We start from the raw sequence: 27,249 nt of genomic DNA, 5'->3' as shown, positions 1-27,249 counted from the left end.
GTATCACTGAGATAGATATACTCCAGCCCCAAAACTAATGAGCCTTGAAATGTGGATCAGAGAGACTAGTGAGGTAGGAAGAGCTAAGGAGCCAGCTCATGGCCAGTATTATCACTCTAGGGCCCTGTGCAGTAGAGGTGTATCGAACTCATGACTTCTGTTTCAAATGTGTGGTGTTGACTCTTCGCTGTATGACTGTGGGCAGGTCACCTAACCTCTGTCCCTCAGGTTCCTATCTGTGGGATGAGAACAATTCTTAGAGGATTGTGTTTCATCAGAGGCTAGCATGTACGAAACACTGGATAGGTGGTTGGTGTTATCATACAAGCGGATCATGCTTAATTCAGGGATTGCTGACCCTTAGAGGGCATATGAACAGGCATTTCAAGAGACGGTTGATGTTGGTTTGCAAATGTGTCGAAACCGGTAAAGCAGTTTGCAGTCTGTAATTATTTTTTACACCTGTTGACAAGGTTGGGCGCGCTGTCCTCCCAGCACAGATATTCTATAATTTGCTTATTGCGAACACCTAGTGGATCGTTAGCGTGAAGGCTTAATAACAGCACTCAGTAAATGGTAACCAAACTCTTCTATTCCCTTACTTCCAGCAAGCAGTTCTCCCTCCCTCCCAGCAGGTCTCCCATCCTTTCCCCTTACATTGTTTCATCTTGAAAAATGCGTACTCTATAAGTAAAATTCAGCGTATGGAGAAAAAAATGCTAGCCAACATTTTAGCGGTGTTCTTTGCAATCTTCCCTGGGCCCCTGCATACTTCCTGCATTTTTGTAATTATTGTAATTATATACTTCTACTTCATATATAGTTTTTAGCCTGGGGTGTGTGTAGTAGAATATTTCAAGGTGTGTTACTTTTGTTTACATTGCATTTGTTTAACTCTGTGAAGCTGTGTTACTTTGCCTGTCTGAAACACCTGGTGGTCTAATAAAGAACTGAACAGCCAATAGCAAGGCAGGAGAAAGGATAGGCAGGGCTGGCAGACTGAAAAAAGAAGAATGAAAAAAACTGTGTGGAGAGATCAAAGATCTAGGAGCCAGAGAAGGAGGAGGACTCCAGGGGCCAGCCACCCAGCTACACAGCAAGCCATGAAGTAAGAGTAAGATTTACAGAAGTAACAGAATGGGAAAAGCCCAGAGGAAAAAGGTAGACAGGATAAGTTAAGGAAAGCTGGCTAGAAACAAGCCAAACTATAGGCCGGGCATTCATAAGTAAAAATAAGCTTCCGTGTGTGATTTATTGGGGAACTGGATGGCAGGCTCCCAAAGAAAGCAAGAAACCTCCAACAATAGGGGTGTGTGTGGTGTGGGGATGGATCCCAGGGTCTTGCACATGCTAAGCAACGGCTTTGCTACTGAGTTGTACCCTCATCTGTCCTGATTTTTTTTTTTAACATTAAGTCAAAAATTGCTTCCTGTTGTACATCCATATATTGAATATACCATAATTTTCTTAAGGTCTATATGAGTCTATATGTATCCGACTTTCTACAAGATTTATATGGATTTGGATTCCTGTTAGTGATAGATGAATGCTCTTTCAAAGCCAGGCTCAGGAATATCATATTTTCTGAGAGCTATGGTACTCCGTCTCCCTCTTACCCCACAACAGGGTCTTAGTGGCTCTGAACTTGCAACCCTAGTGTTGAGTCCGCAGGCGGGCAGCACCATGCCTGGCCCTGGCCTGCCCTTCAGAGATCAGAACCGGCAAACGTGATCAGTGCCTTGAAGGAGCTGATCACCAGGAGCTGGCAAACGGCGTTCTTCCACCGTCCTTCTACCGAGACTTTTAACGTTATTGGGGGTAAAATTCTGTGAACTAGCTCATTTTTTTTTTCTGTATGCAAAGTATCTTAGGTAACTCCAATTCTTGTTAAAATTAGGTGCCACTCAATAGTGCCCCACTAGTTAGGAAGGGGAGACCAGAATGGCCAGCAGATTATTTGACTGAGAGAGGCATAAGAGAGGGCCGGTCGGTTCTTCCATTGTCTTGGAAGAACCAAGAAGCCGAGATAGCATCAGGATGAAATATTCACATGACATTTACTGTTTTACCATCATTAAAGACTAATTACTATTATTCAGGGGATGAATTTAATTTAAGATGGGTTGGGCGGTGGTGGCACATGCCTTCAATCCCACACTCACGAGGCAGAGCCAGGAGGATCTTTGTGAGTTCTAGGCCAGCCTGGTCTACAGAGCGAGATCCAGGACAGGCACCAAAACTACACAGAGAAACAAAACAAACAACAAACAAAAAAAGGAATAGAAGATGGAGATTACCATGATGAATAAATGACTTTGATCTAGTTAGGATGAATGAGTGTCTTTGGTCTAGCTAGGATACAGGTTTTGGGTTGAATCTGATGTACTTTGAGGGGAGAGTTTCCTTGCTTGGAAGAGGAATCTGCCTTGGTCATCAGTCTTTCCATATCTGATCTGTTTTACTCTTTTGACCAACAATGGAAAGTACTTTGTAATCAAATATCAAGTTTGTTAGAAACTCCCTTTAAGAATCAGTAGGACTCGACTGTAGATAAAGTACCCAAATGGACTGCGTCAAACCTCTAAGATTTATTTACAGTACTCCAGTTAGATGCATACTTAACTAAAAGAGGCCTTCTTGTCCTACACTGTAGACTTTTAATAATTTTTAAATTTCATTTATTTGTGGGTGGTGCACATATGAGGGTCAGAAGACAGCTTGTGGGAGTTGGATCTCTCTTTCCACCATGTGGGTCCCTGAGATGGAGCTCAGGTTGTCAGGCCTGTCTGCAGGACCTTTACCTGCTCCCTGAGATGTTCGGCTGTCGCGGACTTTCTGTCCTGAGATGTTCGGGCCTGTCTGCAGGACCTTTACCTGCTCCCTGAGATGTTCGGGCCTGTCTGCAGGACCTTTACCTGCTCCCTGAGATGTTCGGGCCTGTCTGCAGGACCTTTACCTGCTCCTGAGATGTTCGGGCCTGTCTGCAGGACTTTACCTGCTCCCTGAGATGTTCGGGCCTGTCTGCAGGACCTTTACCTGCTCCCTGAGATGTTCGGGCCTGTCTGCAGGACCTTTACCTGCTCCCGGAGATGTTCGGGCCTGTCTGCAGGACCTTTACCTGCTGAGCTATCTCACCAGTCCCACAGTGTAGACCATTAGAAGGAAGCCAAAGGTCAATGCCCTTGAGGAGCTTGTGCAAGGTGTGGCCCAAGAGCAACTGTCTGTGCATCATGCCAGGGTTCCTTCTGCCTAGAGCATGTTTTGTGAAGCTAATACTTTTATTCTGGAAAGGTGTGGTCTGGTAAATGTGTATCAAATGTGGAGCTAGTGTCTGTTCTACTTACTGCCACAAAAATCGTGACTTAAACTGCTATTCCTGACCTCAAGAGGTGTGTAGTAAAAACATGTACCTTACCTGTGAAAACTGTAAAATGTTAAGAGCTAGCATGTTATTCCTACAGAGGGAACTTAGAAGAATCCCTGGAGAGTGGTTTGGTTTTAAAATATGTGATGCCAACCCAGCAACTATAAGCCACTTAATGTCTACATTTGGACAAGCTTCCAGAACATCTGGAGCAAAATTCTTTCAATTAGTGCTATGCAGAAATTTAGAGATCTTATAAGAGTACTTATGTGTATGTAGAACTCTTCCCAAGTGTGTTTTTAGTAAGAGTGTGTATGTGTGTACATGTGTACGTGTGTGTGTGTGTGTGTGTGTGTGTGTGTGTGTGTGTGTGTGTACATGCATACTGTGCTAAAGAAGCCAGAAGAGGGTGTTTGTTGGATGCTGGATCCCTCGGAGTTGGAGTGACAGGCAGTTGGGAGCTACCATGTGGGGCCTGGGAATTGAAAATCAAGTCCTCTGGAAGAGGAGAAAGTGCTTCGAAGTGCTAAGCCATCTTTCCAGGCACCCTCAACTGTGTTTTAAAAAATATAACTTACTTTAGTTATCATAATTGCAGTAGGATAGGTTATTTCCATTTTATGATGAAAAAACTGGTGTGGAAATACAAGGTTTGGTTTGTCCCGTGTTGAGGAAGTAACTATTTGCTGTGTGTGTTCATAGTCAAGTCTTGGCCCAGAGGAAGGTAGAGCTGAAATGTTTGGTTATTCCATAGTAATCAGAACTACTTAAGGTGGCTGCTTTGGAGGAAGACTTGGTAGAGAGGACTAATACCTACAAACTCATTGTAAATATGCTCTCATCGCTGTCTGGGATGAAGACTTAATTATTAATGGAAAGGGGGGAAATCTGCCCAGAGAATGTATATTACATTAAAACAGAGCATTATTTAATATAGGAAGTATGTACAATGTATTAAATATACAATAAAAGACCATCTATGCCTTAAGTCTTACAAAGTCTGGGTTTTTGTTTTCTTAATTCATTACATTTAAAGCAGAGACATACCTGTTAGCCACTCTTACTGTGTAGGATTAATATCAGCAAATCACCTCTGCCATCCCATCTAGACGGAGGGTCCTGTGTTACAGTAACTCCTCCTCCTTAGGTTTGGTCATGCAGTGCTTCTTAAATTGATTCTGGGTTTCCTTTTTGGGGGACAAGGTCTCACAAGTACCCCTGGCTAGCCTAGAACTCACTGTCTAGACCAGGCTATCCTCAGACTCAGAGCTATGCCTGCCTCTGCCTCCCGAGTGCTGACATCAAGGGCATGAACCACGACACCCCATAACTCTGGCATTCTTAGCCCAAGATTACTTTTACTTTATTTTTATTTATTAAGAATCAAACTTTATTTTGAGATTTCAACAGACACTGTAGCAAACTTTCTTGTCGGACTGCCTTGGACTGCCAGCCCCCAAATAACAACACAGAGACTTATTAATTATGAAAGCTTGCCCTTAGCTTAAGCTTGTTTCCAACTTGCTCTATAACTTAATTAACCCAATTTTTAAATTTACGTTCTGTCACGTAGTTCAGTTACCTCTCCTCAGTATGGCATGTCCAACTTGCTCTGAGTCTGCTGGTGAACCCACCCCACCCCATCCCCACACCACCTAGAATCCTCCTCTTCTTGTTCTCCCCGAAAATCCCATCTAACCTCTCCTGCCTAGCTATTGGCCATTCATCTCTTTATTAAACCAATCAGAAGGCACCTTAGCAAAGACAGATCTTTACAGTGTACAAGATTATCCCACAACAAGACATTGACTAGAAAATATGGTCCTCCCCCTGTGTAGTGCAGAATATTGAACCTAAGGCTCTGCATCTTACAGGAGCCCTCCACCACTGAGCTACATCCACAGGGAAAATTTTACTTTCTGCATTTAGAATTTAGAAGCCCTTGCTCTCTGGTTCTGAGGTTTCTAAAACAGTGAGACCAAGAAAGCTCAGTTTTTTGATGGATAAGCTTGGCCTTGGAGACTCTCGGAGCAAGTATTTATGATGTTGCTTCTTGTGGCAAAACAGGCATTCTCCGGAGTGTTCCGCATCCCCCAGACTCCAGTGCCTGGAAGGGCTTCTGAGTTCCTGAGGACTTTCCTGTTGTTGGGCGACAGCAGGAAGGGCCTTGAGTCATAACTGTGCTTTCCTACAGTTCTGCAGATGATCTGAGAGTAGCCTTTGGTCTGCTCGGAGATGCCTCGGGCTCAGTCATGTTTCCAGGTCTTTATTTTCTTGGGCAGATGGAAGAGAGGTCTACCACAGGCACCCCAAGTTGTTACCACAGCGACTCAGCCAGTTGTCAGACTAAGAACAGTGATGTCCCCTGGAAATTAGAGGCAGAAACTGGTTTCTTTTTTATTGTGATGCTTAGTACATTTATGTTTTCCGGCTAATGTTAGGACTTGAGATTTGTGTGTTTATTCCAAGAAAGATGTTGTCATAAGCTTAAGAAGGAGTCAGGGAGAAGGCAGTCCTCCTCAGACCAAAGGGCCTTAACAAGCAAGACCACGCTGTGCGTGCGTAATCAGGACACCGTGAATTGAGCTTCTCCGAAGTCGTTCACTCAGAAAAGTTGGGGAGCCAAGATTTAATCCATCTTTCTGTTCTTGCAAAACATGACTTAACGTTTTGGCAGCTAGAACTACACATTGTCAATGTGGAGACTGGAGAAATGGCAGAAGATTTTCCCACAGATGCAAGAACTTTGACAGTTCTTAAATAAGTTTACACTCCTGGTGTGTGACCTCTGGAGCCTTTGGTGGGAAATGCATTGAGTGGGTCAAATCGTAAATGAAAACGTCTCTGTAGGTGTCTGCTGCTCGCTTCCTTATCTGTGGCTCGGAACCTCTGACTTCACGGGAGGAGCGTGACCCTCAGGGTTCCGTGCTGTTGATGCGGGCACGGGTTCCCAGGCGTTGTCCTTGCAGTCAGTGGGAGGTGGTGTGGCGTGGGAAGAGATAGACACCTGCACTGTGCCTTAGCTGCGTTGCACAGGACCATTTGTGACAGTGTTGTATTCCTCTAGAAGGTTCGAGTATGTCTAGACAGACGTTCATTTCTGGGGTGTCTGTCTAACTGCTGGCTTTTGTGCGGGAAGGTAAGAACATTCTAGACAGCATGCAGTGGTCATGTGATTTTAACAACTCGGTGCCTTTTGCCCCATATAATTCCTTCAGCAATAACTGAATTTATTTGTGAATTCAGTGAATAACCAAATCTGATATAAAATCATTTTATAAGGTTAAAGTCTGAAAGTTGTTGGTAACTTTCCTGGCAAGAATGACAGTCTGGACATGACATTGTATTTACGTTGGAGCTGGTGCACAGGTACCTCAAATAGATCTCTGCAGACAGCTTACTCGGAAGCAAGGTTGACGCAGGTCTCGGCAACCCAGGACAGTTGTGAAACTCAGAGCCTTTATGATGTTTGGCAGAGTTCAGAAACAACCAGCTTCGGGTTTAATTTTCCACGCAGACTTGAACACTGGTTCTGACCTGCCAGCTGAGGCTTTGATCAACATCTGTCTGTCCAGGGGAGGGAAGTGTGCAGTCATTTGGTCATAAGGAGCATAGAGTTGCAGGTAGGATGGCTGTGGTTCTGTCTGAATTCTGCTGGGCTTTTCTTGGGGCAAAATGTGTCCACTGATTTGTAGTCTCTTTAGTTACCCAATTTTAAGTAAGTTAACTTTATTCCACAAATATTTACTGATGTCTTTACCTGGGCCATCTGTTGTAAATACCTAAAATATTTACCCCAGTCACGTGTGTTGTCAGCAGAATGAGGGCATCATCTCATGGAATACGTTTTATCTAGTCTTCTTACTGAAAATTTTCAGACATTATTTTCCGGCATCTAGAACTAATTGTCAAATACCTTTTTTTATTAATATTTGAAGAAGCCATGCAATAGATTAGGCAGACATACATTTTACCAGTACAAGGGGAAGACCTTTGTACCTGGAGTGAGAGGTTCCTCTGGGTGTGTTGACTGTTTTCAGTTCTATGAGAAAGGAAAACGCCAACTGAGTACTGTAGGATTTTTATTTTGCTCATGACGAGTGCTAGCTCACTGCTTTGGGGCTTCTTCCCTCTAAGCCGGGGAGTCTCAGCATCCACTCTGTTGCCGTTCTGGACCGGGCAGCTCTGTTGTTTGGGGCAGCTCTGTTGAGCAAGCACTTTTGTCCTCTGTTCACTAGATGCCAGTGCCATTTCCCAACTTGGGACAACCAAAAAGAAAGTCTCCAGGTGTCCACACCCGTTTGTGGGGCACCAGATCATGTCCCCGGGGACCCATGGCTTTGGATGGAATTGGAACTACAGTTTTGAATGTAGGAAAGTGCTGAGGGGCTGGAGAAGGTGCTGACCTGCTAAGGACACTGGCTGTCCTTGCTGAGGACCAGCATTCAGTTCCCAGCACTCACCAGCAGGCAGTTCATGACTGCCTGTAACTCCAGTTTCAAGGTGTCTGTTGCCCTCTTCTGGCCTCCAAGAACACTGAACACATGTACACATGCCGATAAGCAGACACATGAATATATGCATCAATAAAATAGTTTTTTAAAGGGATAGAATTCAGAGATGTTTTCTCTTTCTGCAGAATCTGGGTAGGAGTTGTCTGTGAGTTCAACCCCCAGGATTGGGTAATAGAGGTCTTTGCACACATCATGTAAAGGCTGATGGGCTCTGCTTGGTCCTCATAAAACACGTTGCCATGTTCTCTCCCACTTCCTGCCAGCTTCTTTATATTCTTGGGTGTTTGTACTATTGCATTGTGAGGTCTTCTAAAGGCAAGCAGAGACCTTGAGCGTGCTTGTGCGCTTATTTTAAGATGAGGCCATGATGACCAATTCCAGATGACTACTGGGAGAAAGTAAACTGGAAGCAAAGGGGGAGGATTGGGTTGGATTTCCTCTGCTTCAAGTTTTCAAACTTTCCACTGTGATATAAAAAGCCTAAGGGCATGTGGAGACATGAGTTTAGAGTGTGGCCAGCAGAGGGAGGGCAGGCCAGGGAGGTGCGGGTGCTAGAAGCAGAGGGAATCGCAGGATGTGGCTCTGCCTCCCTGCTGCTGTTAGCATCTCCACACTGCTCCCAGCAGGGGCCTGTCCTAGGCCCCCAAACAGGCCGCCTGTGCCTGTGCTAGGAGGTCTAGGACAGCTCAGGGAATCCCAGAGAAGAGTTGCTGGCATTTCTCAGGATGACTTCACGGCCCTACAACACAGTTGTAACAGCTGGGTTTCTTGACACAGCCCCGTGATCTCTTGTGTGTGTGGTTTTCTGTGTTGTAGTGTGATGGCATGTGACCCTAGAAGACATTCTCTCAGAGTTTGGGCCCTGTGGTTATGCCAGTTGCAACGGCAGAGGCACGGTGAAGTTTCTAACCCTTTTACTGCTTCTTCCCAAGCCGCATCTCCCTGGGTCCTCTTCTTTCCTGATGGCTGTCTTCCCCTTTGGCTGACGTCACTCTGCTGCCTTCTGTAATTTTCCTAATTGCTTTCTCTTCTGCCTCAACAATGGAAAGGAAAACTTTGAGACGTCATATTTTACAAGATGGTCAGGCTGGAAAAGAAAAGAGGCCCCAGAGCATCCTGATGGAGGAGACTCTTTCCTCATAAGAGCCGCATGTGGCTCCAACCACAAGTCAGGAGTGCAGTAGCATAGAGGACACTGAGTTGGGATTGGGGGAATGAGCATTTTTTTAAAGGTTTTGTTTTTATGTGTATGGTGTTCTGCCTGTACGTACATCTGTGCACTACATTTGTGCCTGGTGGCTGTGGAGTTACAGATGGTTGTGAGCCACTGTGTGGGTGCTGGGAATTGAACGCAGGTCCTCTAGAACAGCAGCTGGTCTTAACTGCTGAGCCATCCCTCTAGCCCCATGGGAATGAGCATTCACCTCGGGCCACCTCTACGTCCAGTCCCTGCACCTTCCTGCACATTTCCGTCTGGAAGCCACACAAGGGGTTTGGTCTGTGTTTGAGGTGTATGACACAGGTCCCTCCAGCCAGACTCGTGCAGGCCTGGGGCAGCTCAGTTCCCTGTGGTCTCTCCTGCTCCCTTGGTGCTGGCTGCATGGAGGGAAGGAAGAGGAACTGTGGGGTCAGCAGGAGAGAGGAGACCGTGAAAGACTCTTGGAGCTGGAGTGGGAGGTACCGAAGCCTGGCTAGAAAGGCAATTTCAGTTTTACAGAAGAATCAGAACTAAGCTGAGGATGTGGTTCGTTGGTAAAGTGTTTCTCTAGCTTGCAGTGGGGCCCGGGTTCCAGCCCTAACACCTCATAAACCAGATGCACGCCCCACCCTGTAACCAGCACTAGGGAGGTGGAGGCAGAAGGATCTGAAGATCAAGAAAACTGCATTCTCAGAATAATACTGCTTTCTGGAAGGATTGCCCTGATGTGCAGTGGCAAGTGTCACGTCCCTCCAGTCATGGAAAATGTGATTTGGCCATTAAGTCTGTTGGTATTAAGTATTCTCATTATACCGCTGAAGGAGGCACGGATAACTCCTGGCACGGTGGACTGTGTCATCGTTGGAATGTATTTGTTTTGTTGTTCGGGGCTGAGAGGGGCCAGGTGTGTGTGTGTGTGCACGCGCATGTGTAAATGGTATGTGTGATGTTTGGAGAATGACCCTTGAACTTCAGTCTGCTTCCTCATCTGCCAAAAAGAGGCTCACCTCTCACCAGTGCTAAAGCACGGCCTTACTACGTCCTCTTTCCTTTGATTGCTTGCCAGACTGGCGTGCTCTCCTAGGTGAGGCACAAAGCCCAGCCAGAGGATGACAGGGATGCTGGGTCACTCCACTGGCCATCATGCACACAGCCTCTGCCACATCTCTTTAATCTTTCCTTTCAGTGCGGCCCGTAGGGGAAATGAGTTACCTAAGTGAGAAAGTAACAGGCTGAGGCGGCTGGAGATTCCCTGCCTGCTGAAGAGCAGGTTCTCAAGTAGGGACGGCTGTTTGCACTTGCCACATAACTGAGTGGGGGTTGGATTTGCTGCTGGATCTGGATTGACGTGTTAACTTCTTACGTGAAGGCACCACAAATGGACTATTTCAAGGCGTGAATCCAAGTGTGTAATAACAGACCTGGCAACCAGTTATCTCGTTTGTCTCTTAAAAAGTTACGTGGTACAGCTCCACCAGGTGGCCGCGTGGATAAGAGCTGGAGGGTGAAGCTGCTCTGAGAATTTATTTGTACCTGGTGGAGTTGAGGGCATCCACATTTGGTAGAATGAAGGGCAAAGAAGGGAGTGTACTTTGGGCCGTACAAACACAAGCAGACCCTCAGGACTACGGTGCAGCTTTGGCACAAATACTCAGATGCCATGAGCAGTTTGTAAATGGCTTCACAGAATGGTCCCCTTGTTCTGCTGTTTCTGTTTGGTCCAGAGGGGACAGTGGGTCTTTAGGTCCAAGGGTGTGTGTGTCTTGTGGTTATACTCCAGAATGGCGTAGATTCGTGCCCAGGTCGCAAGCATCAGCATCTTGAGGAAGCCGGAGAAGATGCTGCTGATCTGGTGTCAGCTTTAGGCTCTGCTCCCACACGTGGTCTCCTTTTTTTCTACCCTGATATTGACAGTGGGAACTGGAATAAGGCAGTTTCCCCTCCTCCTCCTCCTCCTCCTCCTCCTCCTCCTCCTCCTCCCCCCCCTCCCTCCCCCCCCTCCCCTCCTTCTTAAATGGTGCAGATGTGATAACAAAGTCCATGCCCAGCTTTACTGGACAGTCTGACTAGATATCACATGTTAAAAACAAAGTAAGTGCTGCTAAGTAGATTGGGCTATCTCCACTTGTCTGAGTCAGCTCAAAGAATAAAACAACCCAGGCAGCTATAAAACATCTGAAAAGTAAAAGTCATCTTCCTGGCTTTTTGGTCCTCTTCCCATCTGAGTAGAGCAAAAAGAGAAAGAACTACCCTCCCATTTGTTTTCGTTGATTTACTTAAAAAGCTTTATTAAGATACAGTCTGCAGCATACAGTTTGCCCATCCAAAGTGTCCCATCCCGTGCTCCTTAGTGTGTGCAGCCCCTCAGTCAATCCAGATGGTCATGGTTGCAGGTAGCCTGTACTTGCAATTTAATTGATTGTATTTTGTATTGAAGACACTGGTTTGGAAGAAGCATAACCCCAAATAGACTCCAGCTTTTAAGTACAGGACTAAAGAGATGGTGGTAAGCCGTGAGACTGAGTCCCTTAGGTTTCTCCTTCGCCTCTAACAGCACTGATGTTTGTATTCTCCTTTAAAAACCAGCCAGCTCATTATTGTTAATTAGCCAAGAATGAGGACCGATTTCATGTTGTCTCCTCCCACCCTTTCAAAGCCTGTGTCTGTGTTTGCAGTGTCTCCTGGCTTGGGTCGCCTTCCTCCAGGTGTGCTGTTGACATGATGGGATTATGTTGGCTGGGTGACGAAGCTCTGAGAAACATGGCTGCTCTCAGCTTGGAGGGCTGACTTGGACTGTGAGGTAGACTTTGGCCTAGGAGTTGTGGTTTGTTTGTTTGCTCAATGAGTCACTGATGTGAAAACAGTCTTTGATTTTAATAGCTCATCTATCCTCTTGCTGCATGGCCACCTGAGCTGTCATAGTGCACTGTGAGGAACATTGTAGCTGGTTGCTATGGAATTAACACTAAATAAAGGATTATAAGTGAAGCACAATTGCCAGTTTCTTAAAGAGGTAGAGGATCAGTTTCAGATATGGTTACAGATCCATTCCTTTAAGAGTAATAACTCTGATTTGGGCAAAAATGTGAGACAAGGGCTAGAGAGATGGCTCAGTGTGTAAGGCAGTTGCTGGGCAAGTAGATGAGTTCGAATCCCAGTGCGCACTGCTGAGTGTTGTCCCATGTGGGGAATGGCATCCAGCATGGGTGCAGGTGCACATATAACCCTTGGAGAATCACAGGCTTCCTGAACACCGGCATGGCTCCGGGTTTGAGGAGAGACCCTGTCTCAAGGGAAGAAGGTGGAGCGTGACAGAGCTGGGCACCTGATGCCCTCCTCTCGCCTCTGTGCACGTACAGGTCTGCACAGCTGTACATACTTGTGCACATAGCCCACACTCCTCCTCCACCTCGGAAGGAAGTGAAGGAGGTGGGATGATGTGGGAGATGGCGCTCGGGTGAGAACAATGCCAGCCACCTCTGCCATTTCTAAATGGTGTATGGTGCCGGGACCAGACTGCTCCCACGGCTCCGTGACCACAGCTCTGTGTGTTCGCCCATCATTGACTCATCTTCTGCAGTGAAGGTTTCCTACCTGCACAGCACATACAATTCAGAAAGATTTTTTTTTATAATGAAAAACATTTAATTTGCTTTGATATGTTTTTAAATTTGCCAGAGGTGTCTCTTGTCAAATAAGATTTGGGTGGTTTTCAAAGGCTGAACAAGAGTGGATATAAATAGAATTGGGGCCATTTATCAGTATCTATTATTTTGTTTCATTAACTGAATTAATGTCTAAGCATTTAGCCCAAGGAATATACGCAGCTCTATTTTATTAATGGCTTAGCCTTAATCCGCTCATCCTCTCCTTGTGCAGTAAGTGCAAAGCAGTTAGGAATTTTTATAGTCATCTACTTCCCATGGAGGACTTACATAACAAAATTAATATACCCTCAGTCTTTCTCTTCTCTTTGCTCTTTTCTGGGTATTTATCAAAGTGCTCCCCCTCCCCCTGGCTACTGTTCAACCTAGAGCTAATCAATTTTGTATTCTGAAAAATAATATAGCCCAGTGGTACTTGACAAGTACTGAAAGGTCCTGGGTTCAGTCCCCAAAACTGCAAAATAAAATAAAATAAATAAAGTGTCACCATTGATTTTAATGATGATTATAAGAAAGATCTCCTAATAAATTCGGGGCTCTTCAGACTCATTGTATAAAGGGATGCAGCTGAGGCTCCAGGTTCATCTGGTTATCTCACTAGACAGATCGACCAGGGTGCATTGGTCTTGTGCCTTCGTGGTGATACTGTGTTGCTTGTTTAGATATCCTCGGAACAGAAGATGCTGGTGTGGAAGCAACTTGCGGTGACACCGTGCGGTTTTACCCCTGGACCATTGATAACAAGTACTATTCAGCGGAGGTCAATCTGTGCGTGGTGCCTAGCAAGTTCCTGGTCACTGCCGAGATCGCGGAGTCGGTGCAGGCGCTCGTCATTTACTTTGACAGCACCCAGGTGAGCTCTTGTTTCCAGGGGAGCCTTCACTCACATGGTGGCATCACAGGCTTGCTTTTCCTTCTGTGTTCGCTGAGCTCCTCAGTGTGTCCTTTCATGTTTGTTTGTTTCTGCCCCTGTAGAAATCGGGTCTTGACAGTGTCTCTTCATGGCTCCCCCTAGCAGAAGCGTGGTTACCTGAGGTGATGATCCTGGTCTGTGATAGAGTGTGTGAAGCTGGTAAGAGCCTCTGACATGTACCCTTCGGTGAAGACAGCGTACATCCGTGTCTTCAGCTGTCATGTTACACCATGAAAATCCTACAGGATTTATGTCGTTTCCAGCCTACTTTGAGGCTGAGCCATTTACATTTATGTAGCTTAATTCTAGATGCCTTTAGAATGACGATGACGTTCGGGGGAAACGCGGAGGCCCTGAAGGGTGGTGGAGGTTGGTGGTGTCTTGCGGTAGTTTTACTAGATCCCTTTCATGTTGTCCTAGGAATAAACCGACAGAAAGCTCAAGAGTGGTGCATCAAGCACGGCTTCGAGCTGGTGGAGCTCAACCCCGAGGAGCTGCCTGAGGAGGACGGTGAGTGCCGGTGTCTGGAGAAGCTGGCTGGCTTTGGGTTGTGGCCTAAGAGATTGTTCCAGCCTAGGGTAGATAAAAGTAAGAGGTAACTGCTTAAACCGTTGCCATTTCTCGGTCCTTAATCACTGCCAGCCAAGGATAGTGAGACCTGTGTTTGTGGAGTTTATGATCCTTCTTTTGAATTCATAGTAAGCTGAGGCTGAATTCCCAGAAACCTCAGGAGGCATGCCAGACCTATTGATACCCAAGCCAAAAATAAGCTCAGAGCCTCCCACTCCCCTCCCCCAGGGCAGCTGCGCATCGCTTGCCTTCTGCCGCTCCCACAACCGTCTGGACCTTCGGTTTCTTTTCTTTCTCTCTCTTTTTGGTAAGATTTACTTCTTATTTTATGTGTTGGCATGTTAGGCTACGTGTATGTCTGTGAACCACATGCATGCCTGGTGCCTTTGGGAAGCCAGAAGAGGGCATCAGATCCCTTGGAACTGGAGTTGCAGATGGTTGTGAGCCGCCATGTAGATGCTAGGAATCAAACTCCAGTCCTCTGCTGAGCCACCTTTCCGTTACAAAAGAAAGAAAAGGAAAGGAAAGCAGACAGAGACAGAGACAGACAGAAAGAGACACAGAGAGTAGGGGGGATTATTTTTAAATTTTTATTTAGGTTTGTGTGTGTGTGAGTGTGTCTCCAAGGTCAGAAGAGGGCATCCACCCCCTGGAACTGCATTTCTAGATGTTTGTGAGGCACCTGAAGTGGGTGCTGGGAACTGAACCTGGGCCCTCTGCAGGAGTAGCCGGTGCTCCTAACCACTGAGCTATCCCTCCAATCCTCTCATCCTCTCACTTTCCAAGTGTACCTGTATGAACTCGACCCAGCTGAGGCAGATTTTGGCCTGCAAGAATCTTGTAACTTGGTACCAAAAGTGGACCATAAGCTACATTCACAAATAATTGTGTTTCCCGAATGGAATGTCCCCAGACCAAGAAGGAATGTGGTGTCATGGTGCTGCAGAGATGGGGATATTCCTGTGTGTGGTTCAGAGAGCACCTGGCACCCCAACTTTAATGTATCAGACTCTTCCTGGGGAAGAAGTAGAGAAGGAGCTGGACTTGAAGCGACCTGGTGGGCGGGGCCTTAGAAGATGCAGGCTGTCCCAGGAGACCTTCCAGACTGGAAGCCAGTGTGGATGAAAGTGCTAGGTAGGTCAGGATGAGACGAAATAGGGAAGCAGCTTTTCATTCTTTTTTTTTTTTTTTTTTTTGAGACAGGGTTTCTCTGTGTAGCTTTGGTACCTGTCCTGGATCTCACTCTATAGACCAGGCTGGCCACAAACTCACAGAGATCTGCCTGGCTCTGCCTCCCGAGTGCCGGATTAAAGGCGTGCGCCACTGCCACCTGGCTGGTTTTCATTCTTACATCATAAAGAATACTGAAAGTTGGCAAATGAAATACTCCTTTCCATATTTTTTTAAGTTCCCTAAAACTTGTGCCCAGCTTGGTGTATGTGAACATGTGTAATTTCTTACTTCTGACCTTCTTTTCTTCATATTGTCCTTGGAGTTAACTTTGACTGTCATAGTCGTGAAATTTGTTCCTTTCTACCAGGGAGTTGCTCTGCAAACAGTACCTGTCTTTGTATTTATTAGTGTGTGTGTGTGTGTGTGTGTGTGTGCGCGCGTCCGTCCCACGGCACACATGATGGAGGTTGGAGGTTAACTTTCTGGGAGCCGATTCTCTTTCGACAGTGGACCAAGGGTGGGAATTGAGGTCATCGGGCTCACAGCAAGCTCCAATGCCTGCAGCGCCATCTTGCAGCCCTAATTCAGTAAATCTTAAAACAGGTTTTTCTGAGACATGTCTCTTAGAGCAAGGTGGTAAGAGCCCACAAAGGTTTCCTAGTGAGGTCTGAGCAGGGCTGCATTAGGGGATGGCTGGACCATGTGCATGGTCACCAGGTGTCTGGGATGGTCTGCACTTGGCTGTGCTGGGGGAGCTCTTTGCTCCACCCCTTGGCATTCCTTTAACAGCCCTTTAGCAAAGACAGAAGGGACTGGTGGGTTTTGACCCAGGCCCTCCCGAGCTATCCTGTGTTTCTGTCTGTCTCTCTATTTCTATCTAGATATTCCTCATTTCTCCCTGCTCAAGAATCCCTGGGCTAAATAAAAGAGGGAACATGGCTTTTTCTCTTCATCCAGACAGCAGCAGGATAAACGTATCTTTGTTGGGTATTTCCGGTTTCATCCTCACGTAGTGCTGCCTGCCGGGTTGGTAGATGCAGTCCTTTAGATTTGCAGCGGGCGTGATGAACTCAGTTAGGCATGGCTCCTGCCTGCAGCAGCTTCCTTCCAGTAGAGAGGAAGAGTACACCAGTGAGTCCCCAGTCTCCACCATCGTGCCTCCAGGAGAGGTCCTCAGAGTGCTGCTGTCCCTGCCACTCCCTTGATCATATAGTAAATGGTTGGTAACTGACAGAGCCCAGGTTCAAGTTCAGATCTTCTGATGCCTGAGTCTCTCTTCATCCTATTTAACCCAGAGCAGGCTAGACCACTAGACATAGGTTCTGCAAACTCTTCTCTCTCTGACCCACCATGCGTGAATTATTTCTTCCATTCCTTTCCACCTGAAGTCTTACATTCCTCATGTCTGAAGGACCTGTGCTTCCTGGACACAGTGATGCCTGGGTACCAGTTGCTGGTGGAAAGTAAGGCCATACTGTTTTAAGTAGAGCCGCCAAGTTCTAGAGACAGGGTGGCGCTAACTCTAAAGCAGTTGCTGCGTGCCCTTCTTGGTCATGTACTGGAGCAGGAGCCTGGGTCTGGCTTCAAACCTAAGGTAAACGTCTGAGTTTGAGTACATCTCCCAGCCTTCTTCCTACTTACTCTTTTGATACGAAGTTTCACTAAGTTGCCAAGCTGGACTTGAGCTTCTGTTGCTCAGGCTGGCCTCCAGCATGAGAACTTCCTGCCTCGGCCTCCAAGTAGCTGGGAGTCCAGGCTCCCTGCGCTGCTGCCAGTCCCGGCTAAGCTGTGACTCTTAACCACTTTCTGTGATTATCTGTGGTTCGTGTGTAAAATGAAGTAAAAAAAAATTTTAATTAAATTGAAAAAGAGCTAATGGGTAACAGGTGGTACTAGTCTGCAGTGGAAGACAGCATCACATTACACAGAGAGCTAGCTTATAGCCCACAGACAGGGCCTTCTCCACAGATGAATCTCAGTCACCAGGCTTGTGCCACAAGTGCTCTACCCACTAAGCCATCTTGCCAGCCCCTGGAAGCTCATCCTGTGTAGACAGCCAAGACGGGGTATTGATTGGTTTATTTTGTAAGGATTTATTATGTTAAAGTGTGCATGCAGGTGTATGTGGAGGCCCTGTCACTGCCCAGGGGCTGAAGTTCCAGGCGGTTGAGCCACCCGACGTGGGTTCTGGGAATTAAACTCCGCAGGAGCAGCGAGCGTCTCACCCTTTGAGCTGCCTCCCCACCCCCAAGATTAGCGTCTTCAATGCTACCCTGTGGTGGTTTCATGAGAGCTTGCATTTTCTGGAAATTGTGAGTGGATGCCATGGGGGAGGAGATAGAGAACGCTTGATCCCATGGCTCTCTCTGTCGTGGCCGTTTGTATCAGGCGCTCTGAGCTCTGGGTTGCTTTATTCATTTACTGCGTGTGGTACCCAGTACATTACGAAGCAACAGCAAATAAACAAGATGACTAAACCCAGTTATTTGTAAGTGTGGCTTTGGGGACATCTAGGCATATATGTGAATGTGTGGGTTTATCTGGATATGCATATGGATCTGTGTGTTTCTCTCCCTGGTAGATGACTTCCCTGAATCTACAGGCGTAAAGCGGATTGTACAAGCATTGAATGCCAATGTCTGGTCCAATGTCGTGATGAAGAATGGTGAGTAACTGGATGTTGTCGTTTTTACCCTGTGACATATTTTAAATTACGTGGATCTATGTGGAACTATTAGTATTCTATGAAATTTTTGTTCCCATTCTCAAGTTTTCAGTTAAAGGAAGAGCCAGAAGTAACAAGCTGGGAATGTTTAATGTTTAATGTGAATAGGTAATTCAGCAAGTATGTGAACATTACAGTATGCCTCACATTGTCTTTGACTTTAAGAACAACCTAAAATTTTAAAATAAGATCTTCATCATTAAGGATCTTCCTAGTCTACTGTGGGATTCTTTATAGTACTCTCTGTCTTTGCTCTTTTTGGACATTTTGTGTTAATGGAGTTTGTGTGTACTTTTCAAATGCTAGGTATACAGGCAAGGTGGTGTGATGAACACAGAATCAGAGACATGGCTGCTGCATTAGTCTTGATGTAGAGAGAGCTTCCAGGAGAGCATGAGTTCCCGTACCATTCTTCATGGGATGGTCAAGATTGAAAGGGGAGAATGCTCCGCTGGAGGAGGCATGGCTCCAAGAACAAGGGTTTTGTGTCATGAAGAGCCTGGGAGAGTCTCACCTAGCAGTGTGAGCTCCTGTGGATGTCAAAATGGTAGGCAGGGAGAAGTGGCCTTTCTTCTGTAGCAAGTGGTGAGACCCGGAGGTGGGATCTCTGGGGGGTGACATCCGGGTGGTGTGCTGGAGGTAGACTCTGAGGTCAGGGAAACCTGAGCTGTTGCGGCATCCTGAGGGTGAGCTTTGGGCCCTGAGTGATGTGATGGTGGTGGTTGTTGGGAGATGGGAGGCTGGGTCTGACATGTAGTCTGTAGTTGGCCGGCACCAGCTCTTGGATCCTGCATTAGTTCGCTCAGCCTTTAGGAACAAGCTCACAGACTAGATGGCTTAGAACCATGGGAATTTATTGCCTCGCAGTTTTAGAAAAAGGTCAGAAGCCCTACCTTGAGGTGTCAGGGCTACCTCCCTCCAAGGTACTGGAGAAGGATTGCCCAGACCTTGGTCCTGGTTTCCATCAGTTCTTGGTATGACACTGTTACTTTCAATCTTCCCATGGTTTCTCTCTCTGTCCACGACTTTGTTCAAATCTCCCCTTAGAAGGCCAGCAGCAATACTGAATTAGGGCCCATCCTATGGTCACATGACCCATTTTAATTTCCCTGTTTGCAAATAGAGGTGTACATTTTGCTGCATTGGAGGTTAGGACTTAGCTTTGAGGTTTGGGGTCTGCAGTTCAAGTGTGCAGTGTTAGGTGAGACTACAGAAGAGAATGAGGAAAGCCATACTTACAGGAGGTCTAGCCTGTCTCTCCTGAGATAAAGGGCAGGGTGCTTCATCCCAGCTCCTGGTAGACACTGAGTGTTAAGTATGATTGGTACCCTGTCCTCTCATCTACCATGTGCTTGGCAAAGCCTCTTCTTGACAGTTAGGTAATTTCCTCTCTCCTTTCTTTCCCTGTCTCCTTCATCCTTCCTACTTGCCTGTTAGGGAGACCGATATGTCTGATGGGTCCTTTCTGTCCATTCACACATTCCTTCCTTCCTTCATCTCTGTTGAGCGTTGGTCATAGCAAGCTACTGCTTTAGACTATGTACAGTATAAACCACGTTTAAGATATGGTCCATAAACTAGATCAATTTAGAATAAAGTTCTGTTCAGTACTGCCTGTTATCAATTTCTTGAAATAGCTAGAAATTCAATGAAGCTTTTTTGGCTTTAATCATCTTTTGAAAACTCTGACCCCCCATTTCATACATTAAAGAAATGACGGCTTATAATTCACATTTATAGCTTTGTAGCCGCCCACTCTAGTTAGGCCTCCGTGTCCTTGGAGTTAACAAGCCACAGATTGGAGGTGGTTGGAAGGAACGCATCTGTGTGTGTGTGTGTGTGTGTGTGTGTGTGTATTCCTGTCACTGTTCCCTAAACAACAGTATGAGAGGGACCCCCTTAGTAGTTACACTGTGTTAGCTGTCCCAGGTAATACAGGGAGGGTAAGGTCCACAGGAAGGGTGCATAGTGTATGCCAATTCTGTAACATTCTGTAGCAGGGACTGGTTCAGGTACGTGGGAGGTCTGAACATGTACATCCACAAGCTGCGCTGAACATATTTTGCTTCTGTCCTGGTTGTTTTTTGTCAGCTTGACACAAGTTAGGTCCTGTGGGAAGAGGGTATTCCCATGTCCTCAGTTGAGAACGTGCCTCCATTTGGCCCATGGGCAAGCCTGTGGGGCATTTCTTGATTGGTGGTTGATGTGGGAGGGTCCAGCTAACTGTGGATGGGGCCACCCCTGGGCAGGTGGTCCCAGGTTCTATAAGAAAGCAGGCTGAGCAAGCCATGGAGAACAAACCAGTAAACAGTGTTCCTCCATGGTCTCTGCATCATTTTGGGCCTTGAGTTCCTGCCCTGACTTCCCTCAGCTACAACTGTAAGCTGAAATCAACCCTTTCCTCTCCGGAGTTGATTTGATGCAGGCATTTATCACAGCAGTGGAGAGCAAGCTAGGACAGTTTCTTTGAGCAAAAATATCTCCAGTGTCATTCTGTGTGCACACTGGAACAGTATTCCTAAGTGTGAAGCGAGGAGGCACAGTGTGGGTTTGCATGGCTCTTTGCCCTGAAGTATCGTTTTTTGTTTTTGTTTTGTTTTTTGTTTTCTTGACAGTCCTGGAACACTGATGTGCGCTTAGCTAAAACCCCAAATTAAGAGGACCACGGTCTATATTATCAAGGAAATGGCCTGTCTCCTCCTAGGAGAAGCGTGCAATGTGGAAGTGGAGGTGCTGGTTTTAGGAAGTAGAAACATTCCTGCAGAGCCTCAAGTCTGTCCCTAAAGAGACAGAGCTCTGTGTAACTGTGTGGTGGGCCACAGTATCCTCCCAGGGCACCCTGCCACCTCCGCCCCAAGAACCTTGAGCCTTTCTGACGGGAATGCCAGCAAGTTCCATCTTCCACAGCAGCTGCTGCCTCCAGGCTTCCCTCACCTCTCCTCTGCGTTGTGTGGGATAGGGTCCGCAAGTAGAGGAGACCGGGCTCAACCTTGGATGCTGTTCCTTGGGAGCCACTCACCTGGAATTTTGAGACAGTCTCTCACTGGAACTGGGGGCCTTGCTGGCTAGGCTGTCCTGTTAGCCTGTGAGCCCGAGACCCTGACCAGTCTCTCCCTCCTCAGTGCTGGGATTGCAAGCACACACCTTCACCCAGGGTGGAGGGACACACTCGGCCTTCTGTCCGCACTGCGGGCACTGCAGTGGCTAAGCTGTCTATCCACTCACACAGTAGCCTTTCTGAAAATCCAGAGTCAGGCATAGGGGAAAGGCCCATCCGTGGTCCATCGTGGGTGGGAGAGGGGTTCACGAAGCCCCGCCTACCTTAGGAGCTATTGGCAGTTAATGGTTGCTGGGAAGGGAGAGTCATTGTCTTCTGTGATGTGACTGCTGTTAAAGTTGCCCAGTAAATAACCTCTCATGCGTGCAGCCCTAATTAAACCCTGTGAGTCACAAAAGAAGCCACAAAACATCAACAAAAAACCTGAACTCAACCATGAAAATAGGAGCGAGACCTGTCGGGAAGAAGATTGGCTCAGTGAGTGTGCGAGCTGCTGAGGAAGGGTAATGGAGAGGAATGAAGGGGACCAAAAAACATTATATGCACACAATGAAATACCAAAAATACCAATAATGAAAAAGTTGTGCTTAAAGTTACCATGTGACCAAGTTATTGTACTCTTAGGTGTGTTCAGTAGAGCTGAAAATACGTCCGTGCATAACATCATTAAATATGCTCATAGCAGTGTTATTCGTAATAGCCCAAAGGTGGAAACAACCCCAGAAAACAGTGGTAAGTCCATACAGTGGACTGTTACTCAGCTCTAAAAAGATCCGTGCAAGCTGCACCAGGGCAAGCCCCCCCCCCACAACTGCTGCGCCCAGAGTTTCTGTGTTACTGTGCTTTGATGAGATGTCCAGAACAATTCAGTCCATAGAGGCAGACTATAGGCTAGCGGTTCCCAGGGACTGAGGAGATTTGCTAAGGAGATGGAATGTCCTTATCAGAACATGAAAAAAAAATGTTTTAAATTTGATGAAGATGGTTGCACAGTTTTGTAATTATACGAAAAGCACTGAATTCTATTCTGTAAAGAGGGTGGCTTTGATATGTGAATGTTACCATGTGAATGTTATCTCTTAATAAAAGGAAGCTATACAACTAATGTTTGTATCTGTGAGATAGATGATGTCCATTATCCTGTTTAATTTCACAGTATCCAATGTGAGTTAGGCTCAGAGGTCAAGAAATGTCACACTCATTACCAGGCTGGGATATGCAGTACCCTGGGAACTTAGTAAGTAGTAGTACGCAGATTGCCTTCCTAGACTTTCTGACTGGTTTGAGGTGAGGCTTGACTTCCCAGAGCCCTTTATGCTTTGAACTTTGTGCATTTAAATCATATTATGTTTATTAAGAAAGTTCCTCCAGTCTCCTTGTTCTCCTGACAGTTTTCTCAGGTGACAGTTTCCAGTCTTGATTATGTGTATGTGGGATGAGGTGCATGTATTTGCAATGCCTTCCGAGTCCTGAAGAGGGCGTTGGATCCCCTGGAGTTGGAATTACATGTGAGCTGCCTGCCCTGGGTTCTGAGAACCAAACTCAGGGTCCTTGGAAAGAGGAGCAGGCGGTTTGCTTTTAACCACTTTGGGCTATATTTTTGATCTATAGGATGAAGTTGGTCTTCACCGGTGGCCTCCAGTGCTGGCTCCAGTTGGGAGACTTTGCAGCCTGTGTTTTCTGGGGTGCATCCAGACCATTTCTACTAGGAAGGAGGGAAGTGGTGGGGAGGTGGCAGCTGCAGTATTAAGGGCCACGGGGACTCAGTTATGTGGCCATGGTGAGAACTGCTGGCACAGAATGGTCATCTAGTTCTGACTTGTGAGAGAGTGCGTAATCGGGGAGAGTGAATTGGGCATTCTGGAAGCTGCCTTAGCTTCTGCTTTTGCAGCAAGGACCTGCTTTCTCACATTCCTGAATCCTGACTTGCAAAGCTGCAGGAAGAAAGACGAGACAGGGCCAGAACCAGTTCACCTTGGAAAAGGGGAAGGTAGTGAGGACTCCCCTCCGTCCTCCTCCAAACCTGTGTCTTGTGTAGTTAGCACAACACTAGGTCACCTGTGCGCCTCGGCACCTGTGTCTGTATAAGAGTGTTCAGACTGCACAGATGGCCACTGAAGTCGTCTTCTGTTGGCCTCCAGGCTCTGCTTGGTCTAGAGTTCAGGTTCTGATTTGAAGTTCATTCAGGAATTATCTGCTGAGCACACACACACTGTGTTCAGGTTCTGTGCTTGGTATACACTACTGAACAGTCAGTGTCTGCGCCTCTGAGGCTCCTGTGGGGGAACAGGATTAGTCAGTAGGCAACAGGAGGTTAGTGAGTTATGATAGGTAGTGGGGAAGTGAAAGGGGGGGGTATTGAGGTTTGGGGTAGACTGCAGTATAAACAGGATGGTCAAGTTAGGTCCCTTCGTGGGTAAACTGGGGGAAGAGCAGCCTGACCGGGCATGCAGTAGGGTGAGAGCGCACCCAGTGCATTTGAAGAAGAGCTGGGTGCGCCCTGTGACTACAGGGGGAGATAATGGGAGAAGGGTGGAGATCTTGGTGACTGAGGCCCAAAGTTACCATCTAGGTGACTTTGGTGTCTACTCACAGAAAACCAGGGGCTACTCCAAGGCTTGGAATAGCGTTAGATGATCTAACTCAGTGGTTCTCAACCTGGGGGGTCACGGCCCCTTTGGCAAACCTCGATTTCCAAAAAATTTACATTATGATTCACAACAGTAGCAAAATTACAGTTATGAAGTAGCAACAAAAATAATTTTTATGGTTTGGGGTCACCACGGCATGAAGAAGGGTCTCAGCATGAAAAAGGTTGAGACCCACTGGTCTGACTGAAAGAGGCTGCTGTGTGATAGTGACGGCCAGGAGAAACCAGGAAGATACACCACAGTCTTCAGGTGAGAGAAAGGTGATTTTAGGCATGCCTCAGTTGAGTGATTCTTAGTGGAGGCCCAGTAGGGGCAGAAGAATCTGTATCAGGAGCTACCCTCACCTCTGAGGGGTTTTGAGAGCCACTTAACGTAAGCTCCGTTACTGAGTAATGGTCAGATGGGCCTCTCTCTACTACACTGGACGGGCAGAGGACTCCCAGGGCCCCTGAGCTTGTCTGTTAAGTAGTGCAGGGTAGCATAATGACATCCTTGCCGGGTGATCACTCATCCTTTCAAGACTGAATGTCAAGTAACAGCCCAGAGCTGGGTGACACCATTCTACAAGCAATCAATTGCATGACGAAATCAAAGCCCTTATCAGATAGAGCATCTTTTTATGCTGCTCTTCTGGGCTATATCTTTTACTCTGCTATAATTCTAAAAACAGTGGTAAAACATTTTTATCTGTCAGTGATGTGTGTTCCCTGGGCCTCTACCCCAGTACCAGCTTTCATTTTGTCCACTTTCCTTCCTCATCTTCCTGTGAGGTGAAGAAAGTCCTTATGGAAGTGGGGTGATGGGTGTGGAGGCCTATCCTGTAAGCCTAGCACTAAAGAGACTGAGGCATGGGGTCCCTGAGTTTGAGGCAAGCCTGACTACATAATAAGACTCTGCCTTGGAGAACTGGGAAATATTTAGATCAGGTTGAGAGAATAATTAAGGAGATGGGAAGAATGGGGATTGTCTAACACATTGTGGAAAAACCAAATGAGAAGAGATTGCATATAATCTCTTTTGCATTATACATTCACATACAAACACACAAAAAAGACACATCTGTGGCTGGGTTGGCTCATTAAATTCTCTCTCTCTCTCTCTCTCTCTCTCTCTGTGTGTGTGCATGCATAATGTGCACATGTATGAGTAAGCATGTAGCTTATTAAAAGTTAATATAGAGATTAGGCGCAAGGTTAAAAGAAAGATGCTTAGGAAGAAAGCAAGATGCACCCAAGAACATGGGTGTGGGTTTGTTGAAGAAGAACTGTAATGACCTTGTAGATTTGTTGTTGGGTTCTGTTGGTGCGTGTGTATATGTGTTCACAGATGGGGGCTTATGTACGTGTGTGTGCTTGTGGAGGCCCAAGGTTGACATCAGTATCTTATTTGTATCTCACTCTCCAGTTTAGATTTTGAGGCAAGGTCCCTCACTGAGTCTGGAGCACACCATTTGGCTACTTTGGTTAGCCAGCCCTCTCAGGGTATCCCCATCTCTGCCTGCCTTCCCTTGCTGAGCTTACGGATGGGTCACCATGCCTGCCTGACTTTTATGTGGGCCTTGGGTATTGAACTCGGGTCCTCACACTTTTGTGGCAAGGACTTTATACCACTGGGTCATCTCTTCAGTGCCTGTCCTTGTGTTTTATAGAATGTAAGGGGCATTGCTTTCTTTGACACAATTTTGTGAAATAGCCAGAGCAAGGCATTGGAATCTCCGTGTATGCATTTGATATGACTTCTTCCTTTTACAGGAAAGAGGCCTTGGGCAGGAGGGGTGACTTGTCCATACTCACACAGAGAATTAGCTAAGGTGGGACAGAACCGCAGGTCTTCTGAGCAGGAGTGTTGTTTCCATCATGCTGTGGTAGCTTAGTTGGCTGATTATTAGTACATTAGAGAGCTGAGCACAGAAAGATTAAAAAGTGACTTTGACTGCATGGGAAACCATTGGCAGAGCCAGGTGACTTATTTGCCATGAATTGTCTCAGCGTAGGTGCTCTGTTGTGAGGCAGATTTAAATGAGACCAACTGCAGGTAATGATTATATCTGAGGTTTGGGCTTTCTTTTGCTTATTGTTTTTAAATCCTTCTATATAATCTGTAAAGCATGGTGTTAGTCCTAACCCATTGTCCCTGAGCTTAATCCAAAGAAAGCATAGTGAAGCTTCCAGCTAGCTAATACAGCAAACGATGATGAATTACTTTGAATGGGAGACAGCATACTTTCAATATATTATTTGGAGTCAAGGTGGATTAGCATACTTTTCAGTTTGAGTTATGGCTGTTTATACACCGTAGGTATTCAATTAATGTCTTTTAAAACTTAATACGAGGTTTAAAAGCAAATATTAATTTATACAGTTGCAGGCAAATCATTGTAGTCCTCTTTTGCTTAATAGGGGGTATGTCTTGAGAAAGGCATCATCAGATGAAGTCATCTTTGTATGAACATTGTGGGGTGTGCTCACACAAACACAGATGGTATAGGTCAGTCACTGGATATGGCTTTCCAGTGTAGTCACAAGACACCGTAAGAAGGTATAGAAGGCTGCTACTCACAGATTTGCAAGAAACTTTCTTTTGTAAGTAGAAATAACAACAATTAAAAACCAGAGTATAAGTGTGTAAAGCAGTATCCTTTTCAAGGAGTATATGCTGCACATAATTGTGTGTGCTGTGCTTTCACTGAGGGGTGGTGCAATGGACCTGTTTACACCAGGGTCACCATGACTTTGTTGTAACACATCACTAAGACATTAGTAGGCAACAGGCTTCTTCTGCTCTGTCTCAGTCACTGTTCTATTGCTGTGAAGAGACGCCATGACCAAGGCAACTCTTATGAAAGAAAGCATTTAATTAAGGACTTGCTTACAGTGTCAGAGGTTCAGTCTATTATCAGCACGGCAGAAAGCATGGCAACATGCATGTATGGTGCTGGAGAAGTACCTGAGAACTGCATCCTGATCCACAGGCAGAAAGCATGGCAACATGCATGTGTGGTGCTGGAGAAGTACCTGAGAACTGCATCCTGATCCACAGCAGAAAGCATGGCAACATGCATGTGTGGTGCTGGAGAAGCACCTGAGAACTGCATCCTGATCCACAGGCAGAGAGAAGGACACTGAGCCTGGCAGGGGCTTTTGAAACCTCAGAGCCCACCCCAGTGACACACTTCCTCCAACAAGGCCACACCCCCTAATCCTTCTAATCCTTTCGAATTGTGCCACTCCCTAGTGACTGAGCATTCAAATATATGAACCCATTGGGGGGGGCATTCTTAGTCAGACCACCACAAAGCTTCTGAGAGGCTTTTAGACCACTGCCATATATTACAAGCTATAGTTGATCCAAATGTTATGCAGTATATGACCATACTAGAAAGATGTGCAGATCTTCTGATAGACATGACTTATGGACT

The 27,249-nt window shown here is 46.4% G+C and overlaps 1 protein-coding gene across 2 annotated transcripts in view; it reads left to right on the top strand.

Moving 5' to 3' along the window:
- Positions 1–27,249, top strand: part of Aagab (alpha and gamma adaptin binding protein) — a 43,633-nt gene that overhangs the window by 1,226 nt on the left and 15,158 nt on the right. For both annotated transcript variants that reach the window (XM_037207416.1, XM_028866992.2), the window contains exons 2-5: positions 13,404–13,594; positions 13,717–13,813; positions 14,075–14,164; positions 17,979–18,062. In XM_037207416.1, coding sequence (XP_037063311.1) covers positions 13,404–13,594; positions 13,717–13,813; positions 14,075–14,164; positions 17,979–18,062 — 462 coding nt within the window. The remainder of the gene's footprint in view (positions 1–13,403; positions 13,595–13,716; positions 13,814–14,074; positions 14,165–17,978; positions 18,063–27,249) is intronic.

Source organism: Peromyscus leucopus, chromosome 7 (assembly GCF_004664715.2).
Source record: "Peromyscus leucopus breed LL Stock chromosome 7, UCI_PerLeu_2.1, whole genome shotgun sequence".
Taxonomy (NCBI): Eukaryota; Metazoa; Chordata; class Mammalia; order Rodentia; family Cricetidae; genus Peromyscus; species Peromyscus leucopus.
This window is presented reverse-complemented; position numbering and strand designations above follow the sequence as displayed.